Genomic DNA, 16,457 nt, shown 5'->3' with positions numbered 1-16,457 from the left:
GTGTTGGCTGCGGTTTCCATTGCGATCCTGCCTTCCACTCGCTCCCTTCTGATGTTTTTCGGCCCCCTACTCAAGTTCACAAGGCTGACTTTTGTTGATTTCATCGTCATTGGAAATTACTGTCTTGACGATGCTTTCATCGAGGACGCCGCGGTTGCTTGGCCGGGTATTCGTGTGCTGAGATTCATGGCGGAACATCAGACCGACATTCCCGCGGCCACCTTCGCCGCAATTCTGTCGTTCGCCACACGATGCACCTCATTGCGCACCCTTTTGAATTTCGATGCCACACTAGTGCCGACGCCTCCTCATGCGCTGGGCGGATACACGGACCTTTGGCTCAACCAAACAGCTCTTCGAGAGCTGCACGTTGGGCATTCCCAGGTGGCGACAGCAGCACTTGTCCCATTCTTGTTAGCAGCCGTGTTTCCAAATCTGGATGATATCAAATGGCATCAAACGCCCGGTGTTGACCATGATATGTTCGGTTGCACGAATTCCTGTGGGGCGAATTGGCAGAAGTATGGCACAAAGTGGTAGGCCAGTTGTCTATAGACTGTAGAGGTTACATTCATGCATATTGTGAACTGCTACCCATCTAACGAACAACCAGGTGGAGTAAAAAGTTGTACTGCCCTGTCATTCTAAGTGTTTACAAAACCCGAGGCTACCGTATACGGTTACTCGCGGTGCACTGCGGCATCGATATTCGATAAATCGGCAACATTGACCTTCGCCACCGAGGATGCGTCGCTGCAGTTGACCTTCGGTAACAACGGGACAGTCCTACTTCGCTGTATCTCTGCGCCCTTAGTGCCAAAGTATCTGAAAATTCAAGCAGAGTAAGTGATGATTTGCAAAAATTGGACTTGGTTGTGACCTTTGACTCTCGTAACTCCAACAGTGGTTTGCTCGAGCCCAGGTTGCTATCCCATCAAAATACTTGACGAGGACGTCGGTGCAAGTTCCAAACGAAGGGACCTGTGCAAGACCGTCGATAAACCGCTTCTCGACTTGAGTGTGATAGCGTGCTGCCCAAGCCATCGCACCGCTTCTATCGAGGCCAAGTTCCAACATGATAGCAGTGATCAAGTTATGGTTTTCGTCCCCAGTTGCTTGCTCTCTGTTGTACGAGGCCATGTCCTACAAAAGCCTTCAGTAAGCTATCAACTACGTCAAGAAGACAACTTTACGTTGTCGATCAAAATCAGTTCTACGATACATTCAACCAGTTCCGCGATGTTAGGATGGTAGAACACTTCGTCAGGAAACTCCATTCCCATTTCATATATTGCAAAAGCAGATTTGGCGCCACACGTGTCCCGTCGGAGCTTGAGATAATCATCGATACTTCGGCAATGACTATGCTCGCGGTCCCGAGCCTCGACAACTACTGCATGAAGGTATGCGGTGTAGCTATCAATGAAATGACGCTGAGAAGACAGGCTCGAGGTCTGGATTGCACGAGCCCAATATCTACACAGACACCTTGAACTTCATCATCAAACAATAAAATTTGGCGATACTTACCGTCGCACGATTTCACCCAAGATGCATTCACCTTCCGGTCGTATCTTATGGGGATGGTGTAGGGCATCGAGTACGATGTCCACCATTTCCTTAGTAACTGCCGCATTTTCGATGTCGGTGTACTCATCCACAATGAAGTAGACGTTTCATCAATTCACAGCCGATTCGGAGGTGTTCTTAAAAAATAAATGGTCAGTGGTGTATGGGTTGCCAGTGCTGAAGTACACACCTCTTGGTGCATTCGGATAAGCCAGTGCTGCTAGTCGGGCTATAAGCACATAATGTGTCAACCATTTTCAGGGTGAGAGCCAGATATTGGTCCAACCAAAATCACACTTGTCAAATGCCTCCTGTGACTCAGGGCTCAGAGCCTTGAAATCACGAAACGCAGCATCGACTTCAATTTTCACATCTTTGAAATGAGGGTTGATGGTACGAGGCCAGGGCCAGTTGACCATGGTGTCTGGGAGGTAAAACACTGACATCATCATCATCTTTGCATGAGCATCCATGATCTCCAAAATATGGTTCCCAAAGATCAGTGTGGGCGTTTAAAAGAGGGGAAAGATTGTCGCTGGTTAGTCCAGGACTAGCAGCAGAGCTTATATACCTCCTCAGTGTCAGTACTCGTCTTTGCCGCCACAATATATTGCTGTGTTCAAAGTTTCGGCAACTACGACTTCCAGTTGCCGGAGAGTAGGGGATTGGCGCTCACAAAGACCCCAACTCATCGGTAATGAAGCCCTGATAGGTCATGGTGTTCTAGACGAAACCAAGCAAGGCAAAAAATTAACGCCCGGACTGGGTCACGCACCATAATTGAAAACTGTACCCATGTTTACCAGGCCGTGTAGAGTTCGGCTCCACACTTGAATTAATTACTACTTACCCTTGGAGCCGATATAGCTATAAGGCATGTAAAAAACCCCTACGAAATGGATAACATCGAGTAACATGATACCGATGCCGCTCAGCCCACTCCGGCAGCCCGGCAGGGGTTGTATATCGTTTGCCCAGTTAGCAAGTCCATGTAAATACAGCGCATTTTCTGCAAAGTATATGTATCAGGCGCGCGCGCAGGTACGGCTAATCAATAACACTGCTCACGCGACAAGTGCCCGACTCCGGCTAGCCATCACTAGTACTAGCGGGCAATCAGACGATGAATAATGTGGATGAGCTTATGGGCATTGGGATTGGGCGACACGGTAAGAGATAAGATCTAGATATGAGTAGGTGAGCGGTTATGATAAAAATCATGTAAACACGGAACAAACAACAAACAGACGCGACGCCAAGAGGGGATCATCTCAATCAATTTTCAACCTGCACGCAGCAGCACCACCACCGTTGTACGGTCATATATAGCAAATACTTCCATCACTCATAACATTGTATGACAATTTGTATCCGAAAGGCATCAGTCAAAGTGAAGCTATGAAGCTTAGCGCTAGCGCCCAGCTGTGACCAGTCTCCTGACGTTACTCGTCCGAAAATTCTTGGTTCCTAGAAATTGCGTCACTTCAAGGTACGAGCATGCTGCATCGCTCCTTCAAGCCTATGCAAGACACCGAGGACTCGGAGCCCAATGCCCATCTTCGTTAGTTCCAACAGTAAGTTCTTCTTTCACTGACCCCGCGTCTCTTGCCTCCCAACGTTCATTCTCTCAATATAATAAACGCCCCGGTAGGTTATGCCGCCGAGCCGTGCAGTTTCTCACCCTTCACTAGCTCAAGGTGGGTGAAGGCGCTCGTTTGGTGACCGAAACTCACTACAATCTGAACCACCACTACACGAACCCAGGCGATGTCATCCAAAAAACAAAAGTAGGACCTGGAAGGTCCAAAAAATCAAAGGTGAGAAGGTACGTATCTAGATGTCACTGTATATCTCATCTATCATAGAAGGGCTCAAAACAACCCGCTCCTGAGACCGAAGGATCGCAGGACGACAGTATGAGTCAACTGCTGGGCGTCACTATAGCGGCCATCAATACTACCAAAGACCTTGTGCCAATCAATCTTGCGAAAGGCATTCTCGGAACAATTGCAAACATTCTGACTCTTGCGCAGGTGCGTTGACCTAACTCTTACAAAGATCAATAAAACCCTACCTAGCCTTACATCTATACAGTCAGTAATCAAGAACAAGTCCGATTTCCAGGTGATAGCCGACAAGTGCGAGACTATCAGAGAAATTCTTGGAAGGGCGACCAAGGACGCTACCGAAGACGATCTACGAGGACACTTGGGTCATGCATTATCCCAGCTTAACAAGTAAGCTGAACCGATTTCACTGTTGCCAGAATCTATTGACACTGTACAGATCGGTAAACCGCATCAACAGTGACGTAGCGTCATCGAAGGAGCAAGGGTTTTGGAGGAGGCTCTTCACTGTCACGATTGATCGTGACAAGATCACTGCATGGGAAAAAGACTTGGATCGTGTCCTCGGACTCTTCAATGTATGTCTGTGTAACTTCATCACGCTTTGCTGCTGAATGGTGTCGTCAGTTTGAAGCAATCACTGGCATGGGGATTGACATGAAGCTTGTAAAGAAGGCTTTAGAACTCATGGGCAATGATCCTAGTATTAATGCCCCAAAGTACGTTGTTATTTCCGGCGGGTTATGCATGTTCTCTAAATGCAATTAGGAATCGCCAGGTTGAGCCTCCACCACGACCTGCCATGCTGTATGGCCGCGACGATCTTGTAGCAGAGTTGACGAACCTCGTCGTCAATGATGAGCATTTGGCGTTGATCGGTCCTGGGGGCATGGGAAAGAGTTCTGTGGCTAAAGCCATCATCAACGAGCCACTCGTCATGGAGAAATTTGCCGATCGGCGCTTCTTTGCGACATATGATGGCCTGGATCCTTTGACCATAACATTCGAAACCTTTATGACTCGTTTCGCGAGAGCCCTTGGTATAGAGATCGCTGGCGCTGACCCCGTGCGCCAGATATCTACCTTTCTTCATTCTGGCAGCGCCCTTGTTATCCTCGATAATGCTGAAACCTTCGAAGAGGCCAGCACATCGTCGGCGCTCGGAGACATACCGCAAGCCATCGCTGACATGGCTAATATCCCTGGCGTCATCCTGATTCTCACATCACGCAGTAGAAGGAATGCGCCAAACGTGGAATGGATAACGAAGGATATTCCAGCCCTGGACTTGAGCTCTGCTCAAGCAGTGTTCTTTCAAATTTATTACCACGCCAGTCGTAGCGAAGCCGAAGAAGACATAAAAGGCCTGCTCAAGGAATTGGATTTTCACCCCCTTTCCGTCAACATACTTGCAAATGCTGCACAACAAAATGGCTGGTCTCCAGCCACACTGCTCAAGAGATGGAATGATCGGCACAGCAAAGTGCTTGACGCTGGGAAGGGGAAGCTGCAAAGCCTGTCCAACACCATGCAGCTGTCGCTCAGCTTGCCGTCGGTCCAGGATCTCGGCGAAGATGGTCTTCGTGTCTTAGCCATCATCGCATTCTTGCCCCAGGGTCTAAACGAGAACCTGGCTGGTGATTTGTTGCCATCGCTTCCGCAAGTCAATGCTATATGCGATGTTCTATGCATGCAATCCCTCGTTTATCGTCAAGACAACTTCCTCAAGGTGCTCGCCCCCATTCGGCATTACGTGCGAGATTCATTGCAAGCACCTGACTCCACGTCTTTGCGAGAGATACATGCCTTCTACTATCGCACTGTCGCCTCCTGTTCGAAAGAGCGTGATCAGTATGCTGATATCATTATCTCGGATCATGTAAACATCGAGCATGTAATTGCCTTCGACCTTGCCGATATCCCGGATGACGCAGAAGAGACCTATAAGGCTTGCTGGCAATTTTTGGAACGTTTGGATTGGTATCTGCCTCGCCCGACTACTCTTACCCCTGCTATTTCCAATATCGTCGAAAACTCTTCCACGTGGACGCTAAAAGCAGACTGCTTGTTAACCCTCACACGGCTCTACGACACACTTTCTCAGCTCGTGGAAGCATCACAGGCCTTTCAAGCTGCCGAGGCGCTCTACCTCACCGCTGGCGACCCCGAGAGGATGGGAGATTGTCTTATAAATCGTGCAGACATGCTGAGATGTCAAGGTCGCTTTATTCAGTCCCAGAATCTCTTAGAGGACCTTCAGCACTCCGACTCTTGGGAGTCTCTCAGCGAAATAAATAAAGCCCGAGCTTGGTTTTTCTTGGATATGGCCCGGATGTACACATTCACAGAATCTGCCGATGAATTATTTGTGAAATCCGCGGAAGATCGTATCTTGGGCTTGGCAACCAAGATTTGGCACTGGCGGGCCAAATTTTATCATGGGGGTGACGTTGTCCAGGTGAAGACACACCTCAAAGACCTGTTCGTGCAGCATGCAGGTACCGGAGATGCCAGAACTCTCGAAGACCTACTTCAGGGCCTTGCAGACGTTGCATATTGCGAAGGCAGATTGTCTGAAGCAATGGATATCCTGCAGAATATCATAGAGATGGATGGACAATCTGCAGAAGGTGTCCTTTGGTCTACCGTGTGGAAGGCTCATGTTGTGAGCAAGCAAGGGGATTATAACCTGGCGAGGGAGCTCATCCGTAGAGCCTCAGAACCCTTCCAATTCTTTGCGCTACGCAGTGCGCGCACGTTCCTCCATCAATCTTACGGCTCGGCATGCATCGAGCTCACTGCGGGCGAGTCCCACAGGGTCGAGGCTTATTTTACTGCCACAATCGAAGCCTGCGACATGCAAAGCGATCTGTTGCGTAAGGCATTCAACATTCGTGGACTGGGAGAGATTGCATTTGCGCATAGTAACTTTGCACTAGCTACACAGCGCTTCGAAGAGACACGATCTTTGTGCGCTGAGATGGGAGTGCCTTCTCAGCATTTGTACAGCTGCTTTCTGTTGGATACTTTACCGGACAGATTCGAAGGATGGGTGTTATTCCTGGAGGGTCTGTCGCCATCTGTGAACGATACTATGTAGATTGTATACATTAGCCGCCTGCGGTTGTATTTCATGAGTAGTTTCATCATCATTGTATTATATCCATGACAAGGAAGTAATAATGAGACAAATACCAGATAATAGATATACTACGGCAAGGCTTTGATTAGTCCTCTGCAGGATTTTAGGTGTTCTAACCGCTCGAACTTCTCTGCTTCGCAAATCACACTTTCTCTTTCAAATGGGCATGCTCATCCTTTTCAGTTAGCCATGTGCATCCGTATCAGGGACATCTCAGATTGAACGTTCACGAAGCAAGTGACACAAACTCACATCGGCAAGCGCCACAAAGCTATTCCATTTGTCGTCTTCGACAGCGAGGTCCTGTCGATTTATTTGCGAGCAGAATTTGATCACACGTTCTTAGTCCTCTTCATGCCCTTGGATCACTGCAGCCGTTTTCTTGCAATTCGCAAAATTGGCTACTGGCTCGCCCACCTAGAGGTCATCGACGATCCTCGAGCTGGCCGGATGTGTACTTTGCACCACCTTATTATCGGATAGTCTCGTTCGGTTCCTCGTGAATTCTATTGACCAGGTTTGAATCTCCAGCGTTGGTTCGCCACAGCAGGGATTTAGGAGTTATGCCTGACTCCCACTGGCATGATTAGTTGGAAAATGGTTTTGTCAGACGCAAGTTTCCCTTTCCAAATCTGCCTCGACTCGAGTTCCGGCTAACTCGCTATGATAGACGCCCGGTACATAGGTCATGCAGTTAAGCTGTGCAGTTTCTCACCCTCTCCGTTGAGATAGGCGGAGGCGCTCGTTCAGTGACTAACACCTACTGCAGGCTGGAGATTCCGAGCCACCATACGAACCCAGGCAATGCGGCTATCCAGAAAGCCGAAGGCGGGAGGGTCCAACAAATCAAAGGTGAGAATCCACCTATCTAGGTGTCACCATCTTATATTTGATCTATCATAGAAGGGCTCAAAACAACCCACTCGTGAAACTGAGCAGTCGCAGGACGATACTGTGAGCCAACTGCTGGGCATCACTATAGCGGCCATCAACGCTACCAAAGACCTTGTGCCCATCGATCTCGCGAAAGGTATCCTCAGAATGAGGGGCTTGCACAAATAGCATTTTGTGAAGGCAGGTTATCCGACGCAATGGATAACCTGGAGACGCTTGTAGGGATTTGCAAGGGACAACATTCTGATGACGCCCTTCGGCAAACTGTGCGAAAGGCTGTTGTTGCGAGCAAGCAGGGGAATTGTGACCTTGCGAGGGAGCTTGACCAGAAAGCCTCAAAAGCTTTCCAATTCTTCGCGCTGCACAATGCGCGCGTATTCCTCCACCGATCTTACGACTTGGCACGCATCGTGCTCACTGCAGGTGAGTGCAACAAGGCCGAGACTTATTTCACCACCACGATCGAAGCCTGCGAGATGCAAGGCGATCTGGCGCTTAAGGCGTTCAGCATGCGTGGTCTGGGAGAGATTGCATTTGCGCGTAGTAACTTTGCTCTAGCCATGCAACGCTTCGATGAGACACGGTCTTTTTGTGCCGAGATAGGAGTGCCTCCCCAGCATCTGTGCAGTTGCATGCCACTTAATACAATACCGGACATATTCGAAGGATGGGCATCGTTTTAAGGGGCAGGTCGCCATTTGCGGATGTAGGTATACATCTTTTCTGTGGCGGGCGTTGTGTATACTTGAACACAGTGAAAAAAATGTTAAGCATGCTCCACAACCGGCGAGCACTTATAAGACTTATCGTTTCACTGGGCTTATGCTGAGAATTACGGCTACAGAATAACAGATGTTGCGTGTTCCTTTCGGTCAACGTCACACCCGAGTGGCATCACATATGTAGAACCAGGCTTCTTCCAAACACTTTTAAACCTATCATCGTCATCAGTCCGGTTCAAGTGAATACAATATATGCGATATGCTATCATTGTTCTCGGTTGATCAACTAGCGATCGCTAGAGGATCACGGCGCTCTCGATTGCGCAGGGCCCCGGAGAGACTAGCCACGACTTCAACTTGAAACGACGAGAGATTTGTTGAACTTTATCAGCATGCATGCGGCAATTTTTAAGTTCCATCTAAGTACCTCCTGACCTGACTCAGGTCCGGGGGTACTTAGATGGCTGACAACGTCTGTTGTATTCCGAGACCGTCAATGCTTGTTTTTTGCGTGCCCAGATCTCCCAACGAGGTCTAATTTGTCCAATGAGTCTACGAGAAAGTAGTCATTATATAAACCTTCACAAGTCTCAGAGTAGTGAAGCTCATCGATACCTTTGTCACTGCTCTAAGCATACAAATCACTCTTCTCTTCGATACCCTCGCTTACTATGTCGCTCTTGCTGCAGTACAACCCAAGACGGGAGTCGTCGTAAAACGTTCTATGAGCATCATCACTGGCGGCACTGTAGTCAGACTCACTGCTGTGGTATTATAACGCAGCTGCAGCCTTTTATAACCGCAACGATGTCGCTTTGAATCTAGCCGTTTCCCAGTTTCAGGGAGAAACAGCCTCATCGTACATCAATCCTCTTCAATTACTTACCTGCCGCTAGACGGGGAGAAACGTGAGGAAGTTGAGGCTTTTCAATTCATTTAGCATAAGAGTACTTCTCTTGATGGAGAAAAACGGGGAACTCGTCGCAGCGTGGAGAGCGGGGCGTTATGTTTCTAAACAGTGTGGGTTGCAGCACTGCCTTTGATCACCTGAATCCGGTCTGCTCTCGCATCATCCTTTCTAGTCTTCTGTCCTTCATGGCGTCATGAGCTGCTTCCAATGCTGTAGACTCCAAGATTTGGTGAATCCTTGTCATACTCCAGAGAAGGTCCAACCTCGAACTGCGCTTGTAGGAACATTGTTCGCAAAGTGTCAATGATGACCTATCCGACGCGTCGGAAGTAAGTATGTCCTAGTTTGTCGGGTGCTGCCCACTGCCCATGGTGCCATGCTTCCGATTGGTCAGGCCTTTGAATCAGTCTAAGGACCAGACCGGCCGCACTACCACCACAGCCTACGACTTAGTTCAACTAATGCGATGCAGTTAGTTGACCAGTACTACGGCATACTATAGTCCCGGAACCAGGCGGTTGCTTTGATTTGTTGGGTAACGCTGTAAAGTCCGGTGTGAGAGTAAGCCGGAACCGTCACTGCTGCGTTCGTCCGAAACTTTGTCCAGGAAAAACGTGTCTTATGCACCAGTTAAAAGTGAGGTGAGTTCCAGGAATGCGCATCGTGGGCTGGCTCGGATATTACATTGTTCAACTGGAAGTTCTGGAACAAGCAACTTGAAGGGTCGCCTTTCGGGTGACCTCGGAGGTCAAGCACTTCATTAGGCGCCGAAACGGAGACAAACCGGAGGCGAAAGTTAATAAAATTGGTTGGCGTGACAAATATCGTCATTTAACCGGCAAGACGTGCCCGAGTCACCTTAAAGTTATACAGTACAGCCGTTATTTTTTCAGCACCTCCCCTTTTCTTCCTTGACTGTACAAATGCAGGCTGCACGACATGGTAGGTTTTGGTCAAACTTCAAGTCAGATATTTCATGATGGGTTATTTCGGTGCACAGTCCGCTTTATGTCCACGAGCAGGTCGCTTGTCTGCTCTCACGTGCATGCGCAAAAACATTTCTTGAGGGCTTCGACTTCCAGAGCCCAATCAAGGTCTGTGGCCTCGACGGCCGCCGCTGCGTCACAGGTATGTTATCCCGCGGTTAGCTTTCTTGTTCATATGTTGAGTCTTCGTTATGAATAGACTCCACCACCACCACCACCACCGTCTCAAGGGAGATGGAGATACTTTTTACAGACTCTTGGACGTGTGACACTCGTAACAGTGATCGGAGGCAAGTGCTGTGTTCTAGCAAGCAACATTTTTGACTGATTGTGGATCGTTCATCTACCTGACCTTCCCTTAACCATGTAATTTTGAACTACAGCTTCCGCATCCTTCTACTACATTGCACATAAGGAAAAAAACCCAGGACCACAACTCCCAGTTCGATCCCTCAAAGAAGACCCTGGTCATCTTGGGCAGCGGTTGGGGGGCGACGAGCCTCCTTAAGGGGCTTGACACCAGCGATTATAACACTGCATGTCACACGTTCAATAGTGCTGTGTTCGCAGGCTAATTGCATGCTGATCCACTAGATTGTTGTCTCCCCAAAGAACTTCTTCCTCTTCACGCCTCTCCTTCCCTCCGTGGCAGTTGGTACGCTGAATGCACGATCTATCCTCCAGCGTGAGTTCCCTTCATATTCGCCTGCTGCAGACGTTAACTATAAGAAAAACACAGCTACTCGCTACCTGACGCGACACAAAGAACGTCAAGTTTTAGTCATCGAAGCAGAGGCCAAAGAAGTTGACGTACGTCTCTTCTCGTATATTAATCAGCAGAGATTAAAAGCCTTTATTTGCAATAGCCGGTTAAGAAAACTGTTACGCTCTCAGGTGTGTTTTCCACCCCTTGCTATTTCTTCAGAGAATAACGAGGGCCGAATTGTCACAGATGACTCCGAGATCCAAGGTCAAATATCCAGCACGACCATACCGTACGATTATCTTGTATATGCTGTCGGTGCCGAGACGCAGACATTTGGTATTCCCGGTGTAAGGGAGCATGCATGCTTCATGAAAGAACTGCATGATGCTGAGAAGGTGCGCCAATGCTCCGTCTGGTCTCTGCCATCTTATTGAATACAATGATATACTGCAGATGCAAAGACGCTTTTTGGACTGTGCGTTTTCGCATCATTTATTATTAGTGATGTACGACTCATGAACTGCTTTATAGGCGTAGAGAGTGCTGCTTTCCCTGGCCAAAGTGACGAGGAGAAAGACCGGTTGTTGCATATGGTACGTTTGGTGATTCTCTGATTTCTCTCTCTTGTCGCTCCGCATTTCGCGTTCTCAAAAGTCGATTCCTCAATTGTGAGGGAACCTTGATACTTGTAATTACTGCCAACACAGATGAATATCTTTCTTCTACGTGAACTTTCATCATTTGGAAACATGTACTCATTATTTGGCAGGTTGTAGTAGGCGGTGGACCCACGGGTATCGAACTTAGTGGCGAACTCCGTGACTTCCTCGAGGTACGACTGTCGTTTTTCTTCTTTCACTTTCTGTTGCCTGACCTTGTATCTTTATCAACTCCAAGGAGGATCTCAAGTCATGGTACCCAGAGCTTGCCTCACGGATCCGCATCACGCTGGTCGAGGCTCTTCCCAATGTTCTTCCCTCATTCAGCAAGGAGCTGATTGCCTATACCGAGCGCACGTTCAAGGAGTCCGACATCGAAATCCTCACGAAGACCATGGTGAGGAAAGTCAACGAGAAGAGCGTCGTTCTCAAGGGCCCCGATGGTGTCGAACGAGAGGTGCCGTGCGGGATGGTTGTCTGGGCTGCTGTATGTTCTGTTCTCGTGATGATGTTTCTGCCTTTCATGTGTCTTCTCACAGGGCAACACTAGTCGCCAAATAACACGGGATCTGATGGCGAAGCTCCCTGAAGGTCAGACGAATAAGCGCGGAATTACCTTGGACGATCACCTCCGCATGAAGGGAGCTCGCGATATCTTCGCTATCGGCGACTGTACGGCCTCTTCTTACGCTCCAACTGCCCAGGTTGCAAGCCAGCAGGGTTCATACCTCTCGCGTGTGTTCAAGTTACTTGCGAAGAAAGACAAACTCGAGGCCGACCTGTCTCATGCTGAGATCAGCGAAGAGGCGGAGAAACTGAAGAAGCAGATAGACAAGATCAAGTTGAAGCCTTTCCATTACAGTCATCAAGGATCGTTGGCGTGCGTGTTTCCTGTTCTGCTTGGTCCTTCTATTAACGCACTATCTACAGTTACATCGGCTCGGACAAGGCAATCGCTGACCTGCCTATCTTCGGGCGTGAGGTATGTTGCTTACTCCCGTGGCTGTAGGACATGAATTGACTGGGCTATAGTGGACGAGCGGAGGTGTTGCGACGTTCATGTTCTGGCGGAGCGCATATCTGAGCACCTTATTCTCCCTGCGAAACCGAAGCTTGGTTGCTGGGGACTGGGTAAGGGTGAAGTTATGGGGACGGTGAGTACTGAGCTTTTTTTTCTGTCTTCGCTTTCTACCTCCAAATATCCTTCCTTTTTGACCACTTTCTTCATCTCTCCGTGTGTTTGATGAGAGCAATGGGACTCATCACATATTTGCAGTGACGTGAGCCGGGAATGAAGGCCGAGTATGAACACTCATGACTTGCGAACTCGACAGGATGGACCATCAACATCACATTTCTAGACATAGACTATAGAGACACATTATCCCCCCTGTTTATCATTCATGATACATAATCGCGTCTACAATTTCACCTGTCCCTCCTCCAGCCACGTATTTAGTGCGCCTTCCGTTCCTTCGCGTTTTTTTGTCATCTTGGGTACCTTGCATGGTCACCCTCTTCGTTATGTCGTTCTTATTGTGGATGGGTGTTGGGAAGAGCTATATAGACCCTGCTAGGTGCATGCATTGATCGATTTTATAGAGGTAGTTTCCCCGACTTTCACGTCAGTGGAGGGTCTGTCGAATGGATACGTCTAATTTCTCTACTTTTCTCTCCGACCTGTCCAGCAAAATGCGCTTTGTCCTCGATCGATCACATTCTTGCGTCGGTTCGACTCCATATGCTTACCACTGGCTAAGACTGGTGTCTGTAGTACGAGTCGAAGAACATCATGCATTGACAGTAGAATCGCATAGGATCAGCAGTTACTTGTCAACGCAAAATGAAGCAAAAATACTACTACGGTGACCTTGGGACATTAATATTCAGTACAACACCCTATGGTTGTTCTACTACTGACTTCAAGTTTGCTTGTCATTCTCGTTGTCTTCAGTAAATCATGGCAGCAGACAATGATATACACCACGTATCGAAGAACTTGTCTCTGGAATCAGCTCTGAGTGATTCTGAACTCCACGACCATTGTCTCTACAAGATCATAGACCTGGGTGAGTACTAAGCCAACAGAGGCCCTGTCAATTATCGCCAGTAAACCACCGTCAAGATATCAAGATATACTAGAATGAATTTACCCAAGGATCTTCAGCTCGCCCAAGGTTCGTTCCTTGGTATTATGAATAAGCCACATCGTCATGTCCATTTGGTACGACCTGTGAGCGCCTGCCCCGAAGTTCGGTAACATAGGTTCAGGGGCCTTGGGATCATGAAGTCAGAAATATACCAGACTGCACTCCGAAACTCACGGTGCTTAGCCCGTCAGTTCCAATGTCAGGTTCCTGCACTGTGTGAAAGAGCACGCAATCATCTAGCGCACAAGATATTGGCTGTGCAGAAAATACCCCATTGAACCGCAGCTGACTTACGAATTAACACTCGGCTGTTTGGTCCCATGACCTTGCGAATGTTACGAAGGATCGTCGCTGCCTCGTGGTCTGGCCAGTTGTGGATAATGTGCCTCAACTATATAATAAGACCCTCGAGTTATTGCAGACGAATGGGAGGAAAAAGGAACTCTTACATAATAAACATCCTTCCCAACAACAGGTACATCCTCGAGAAAATTGAATGGCACGAACTCCACGCGCCCGTCTAGCAGTGCCTCGGGAGCATTCTTCTCCCATGCCTAAATCAAATACGAATAAGGTGTCCGCTGAGATGATTCTGGGTGGATGTTTGAACTCACATTCTGTGCCTCCAGAAGAACTTCCGGGAGATCCTGATTAGTTATTTTGAGATGAGGGAACATTTTCGCTAGAGGAGTGGAAAATGTCCCAATGCCAGATCCGATATCCACCACAGATGAAATATTATCCCAAGGATAGTCTTGCGACCTATATCAGTTACGCTAGCGATTCATAAATAGTGATGGCTTACGATGCAGAACTGCAGAAGCGCCCACCATCTCATTAAGGCCAAGCATGGCCCTGTGAAATGCCTATACATGTGAGTCGTGACTCTGTGAACCGGCAGTCGTGAATGAAGCACTCTGCACGTACCTCTCGTCTCTCATCCTATAGAATGTGTCAAGTAAGCGAAGGGCGGTATTACCGTATGACGACGAAAGCTCACGTCATTGTTGATCATTTTCCAGTAGTTACCTGTTATACCCTCCCTCCTGGAGACCAATACCCGGGGTGCTTTGTCGGGCTCATGTGAACGCGAAAATTCTTCGTCAGTCATACTCTCATAGAGAACTCCGGCGTATTTCGTGACGCCCCGAGAATGAAGTCCTGCAAAGCATCCAGTGTTGTTTGTTGACTTGAGTATGAGGGATAATCGAGTGTTTGCGAAGACGTCTCGCTCGACTGTTTAATACATTACAGGCTTCAGAGAAAGTGACAATTGTCATGCACATTACCTTCTTTAAAGCAACCCATGAGGGATAAAGCTCGCAAGATGCGCGCAGTCTTGCTCTTGTCGAGGTTGACTGCTTCAGCCAGCCTGTCCACGCTAAGACCTTCTGGATGCTTGTCCAAAACATCTGCAATGCGCGCCCGCAGGGCAACATCTATGCAAGCCCAATTGTAATTGAGAACAAACTGAGGAAATGAGCCATAAAGCAGAGATCATTTGCAAGAGGGAAGCCTGAGGGACTCACATTCGTCACCGTGTGTTGGGGGGGAGCCAGTATTGCGCTTAATTGGTGATATGCACCTTCGAGCAGCCTAATTGCCTTTTTGAGGGCAATTGTATCTGTTGCCGAGTCGAGAAGGTGGAAGGCGGTTGCATCGGCACTAGGGACCCCATGTCCTGTGTTCTTGTATTCCGCGATTGCTTGACGTGCAGAGGAATTGATGATGTCCAAGAGAGCTTCAAGTTTGGCTTCCGCTTCATCCAAGTCTGTCATCTTTTGGGAATGAGATGATGAAGAACAAACGGCGCTCCCGCCGGTCAGTGGTTTTTATATCATTTTTCCTTGTAATCATGATCGACAAAGATACGCATCTCATAATATAGTGGTGATATCTCATGATGGCATCAAACTCGTACGATTTCTTTTACGTGTTGGCTTTTGAGCCGAAGTACTGTTTCTGGTACCTCATCTGTATAACACCCCAGTTCTCGCTTAGTAGTGAAAGAAGTTTGATGTGTTACGAATGCTTACGGCTCACTGATGCTGCCAGTGGATCTTCCTGTCGTTATCAATGCTAAACATTGTCAGGCATAGTAAGTAGGCCCGCCGGCCCATCGGCAAAAGATTTCCGCTTGTCAGAAAGAAGTTAGATGCTTACTACGGAGCAACACGCTTGGTGGAAAGGGCCGCTCATTTCATCCAGCTCGTGTTGCTTGGGATCCGAGCACCGGTTTTTCACGGGGTACGCTGTCCTGCAGGACAAAACCAGGCTCTTGCAATGAAATAGCGTCCAGCATCGTCTCTGCACGTCGGTTCGGAAACGACCGGACGCAGCTCAGCCTTCTTCCCCTAGCCAGACCACTCAGGTATAGGAGGAAGAAGAAGTTAAGTCTGTACTCCGGTAGTCAACTTGTCATTCTTCCACCAACAAATTCAGGCCCACCTTCACATGTTCCTTTTCACAGCATTCAAGATATTTTGAACATGGGCTCCGGTATTGAAATTGCTGCGGTCATGCTTCGCAATATGCAGGAGTGCTGTCAGGGATGGGTGCTGAGCACTCAGGGTTGAAGCCAAGGACTGGGATGAAGGGTATTAGGTGAGTGTTAGGCTCAAGCCAAGTGCTGTACATGTGCGATGGCAAGCTCGAAATGAGAAGGTAAGTAGAACTAGACATTGTGCCGTTGATCTCGGCGGCCTGTCTCCATGTTCTCCTTCAGTAGAGATAGAACCTCGATAGCCACACCTCAGGATCCTTGGTAGCCTGCTGCTCTGAAACTCAAGGTTAGAACTCGCGCGATTTTCGGAAAGCACTCCCACCCCATTCCATATGCGTAACTGTTGTTCTGCATCCTCGCCCAGGTTGG

The 16,457-nt window shown here is 48.4% G+C and overlaps 6 protein-coding genes across 6 annotated transcripts; 4 read left to right on the top strand and 2 right to left on the bottom strand.

Moving 5' to 3' along the window:
- Positions 1–51: 51 nt before the first annotated feature.
- DFJ58DRAFT_667162 (uncharacterized protein) lies at positions 52–540 on the top strand (the record flags this gene model as incomplete). The annotated part of the gene is made up of 1 exon (XM_041382605.1): positions 52–540. One exon carries the CDS (start codon positions 52–54, stop codon positions 538–540), a length of 489 nt encoding a protein of 162 aa, XP_041239052.1.
- Positions 541–680: 140 nt separating this feature from the next.
- Positions 681–2,015, bottom strand: DFJ58DRAFT_718383 (terpenoid synthase; the record flags this gene model as incomplete). Its single annotated transcript, XM_041384467.1, has 7 exons — positions 681–825; positions 881–1,143; positions 1,194–1,476; positions 1,531–1,627; positions 1,674–1,706; positions 1,760–1,798; positions 1,856–2,015. 7 exons carry the CDS (start codon positions 2,013–2,015, stop codon positions 681–683), a joined length of 1,020 nt encoding a protein of 339 aa, XP_041239051.1.
- A 1,051-nt stretch (positions 2,016–3,066) lies between these two features.
- DFJ58DRAFT_748763 (uncharacterized protein) lies at positions 3,067–6,602 on the top strand. Its single transcript, XM_041387615.1, has 7 exons — positions 3,067–3,266; positions 3,334–3,386; positions 3,435–3,602; positions 3,664–3,806; positions 3,856–3,994; positions 4,044–4,135; positions 4,185–6,602. Exons 1-7 carry the CDS (start codon positions 3,224–3,226, stop codon positions 6,514–6,516), a joined length of 2,970 nt encoding a protein of 989 aa, XP_041239050.1. The 5' UTR covers positions 3,067–3,223; the 3' UTR covers positions 6,517–6,602.
- Positions 6,603–7,389: 787 nt separating this feature from the next.
- On the top strand, positions 7,390–8,423 carry DFJ58DRAFT_92938 (uncharacterized protein). The gene is made up of 2 exons (XM_041395620.1): positions 7,390–7,410; positions 7,465–8,423. Exon 2 carries the CDS (start codon positions 7,650–7,652, stop codon positions 8,133–8,135), a length of 486 nt encoding a protein of 161 aa, XP_041239049.1. The 5' UTR covers positions 7,390–7,410; positions 7,465–7,649; the 3' UTR covers positions 8,136–8,423.
- Positions 8,424–9,847: 1,424 nt separating this feature from the next.
- On the top strand, positions 9,848–13,140 carry DFJ58DRAFT_810686 (NDE2, mitochondrial external NADH dehydrogenase). The gene is made up of 16 exons (XM_041391430.1): positions 9,848–10,026; positions 10,085–10,212; positions 10,270–10,350; positions 10,514–10,630; positions 10,665–10,755; positions 10,810–10,880; positions 10,937–10,964; positions 11,023–11,171; positions 11,230–11,251; positions 11,308–11,369; positions 11,546–11,608; positions 11,674–11,922; positions 11,975–12,315; positions 12,366–12,417; positions 12,468–12,589; positions 12,712–13,140. The coding sequence occupies exons 1-16, from the start codon at positions 10,008–10,010 to the stop codon at positions 12,728–12,730; spliced, it is 1,614 nt and encodes a 537-aa protein (XP_041239048.1). The 5' UTR covers positions 9,848–10,007; the 3' UTR covers positions 12,731–13,140.
- Positions 13,141–13,446: 306 nt separating this feature from the next.
- On the bottom strand, positions 13,447–15,363 carry DFJ58DRAFT_708427 (S-adenosyl-L-methionine-dependent methyltransferase; the record flags this gene model as incomplete). The annotated part of the gene is made up of 11 exons (XM_041383784.1): positions 13,447–13,528; positions 13,589–13,710; positions 13,760–13,821; positions 13,880–13,976; positions 14,029–14,139; positions 14,200–14,339; positions 14,391–14,451; positions 14,513–14,527; positions 14,586–14,821; positions 14,875–15,055; positions 15,115–15,363. The coding sequence occupies 11 exons, from the start codon at positions 15,361–15,363 to the stop codon at positions 13,447–13,449; spliced, it is 1,356 nt and encodes a 451-aa protein (XP_041239047.1).
- Positions 15,364–16,457: the final 1,094 nt, after the last annotated feature.

Source organism: Suillus subalutaceus (assembly GCF_016647625.1).
Source record: "Suillus subalutaceus strain FC151 chromosome Unknown DFJ58scaffold_135, whole genome shotgun sequence".
In the NCBI taxonomy this organism is placed as follows: domain Eukaryota; kingdom Fungi; phylum Basidiomycota; class Agaricomycetes; order Boletales; family Suillaceae; genus Suillus; species Suillus subalutaceus.
Note: the sequence above shows the minus strand (reverse complement) of the source record. Positions and strands in the feature narration are given on the sequence as shown.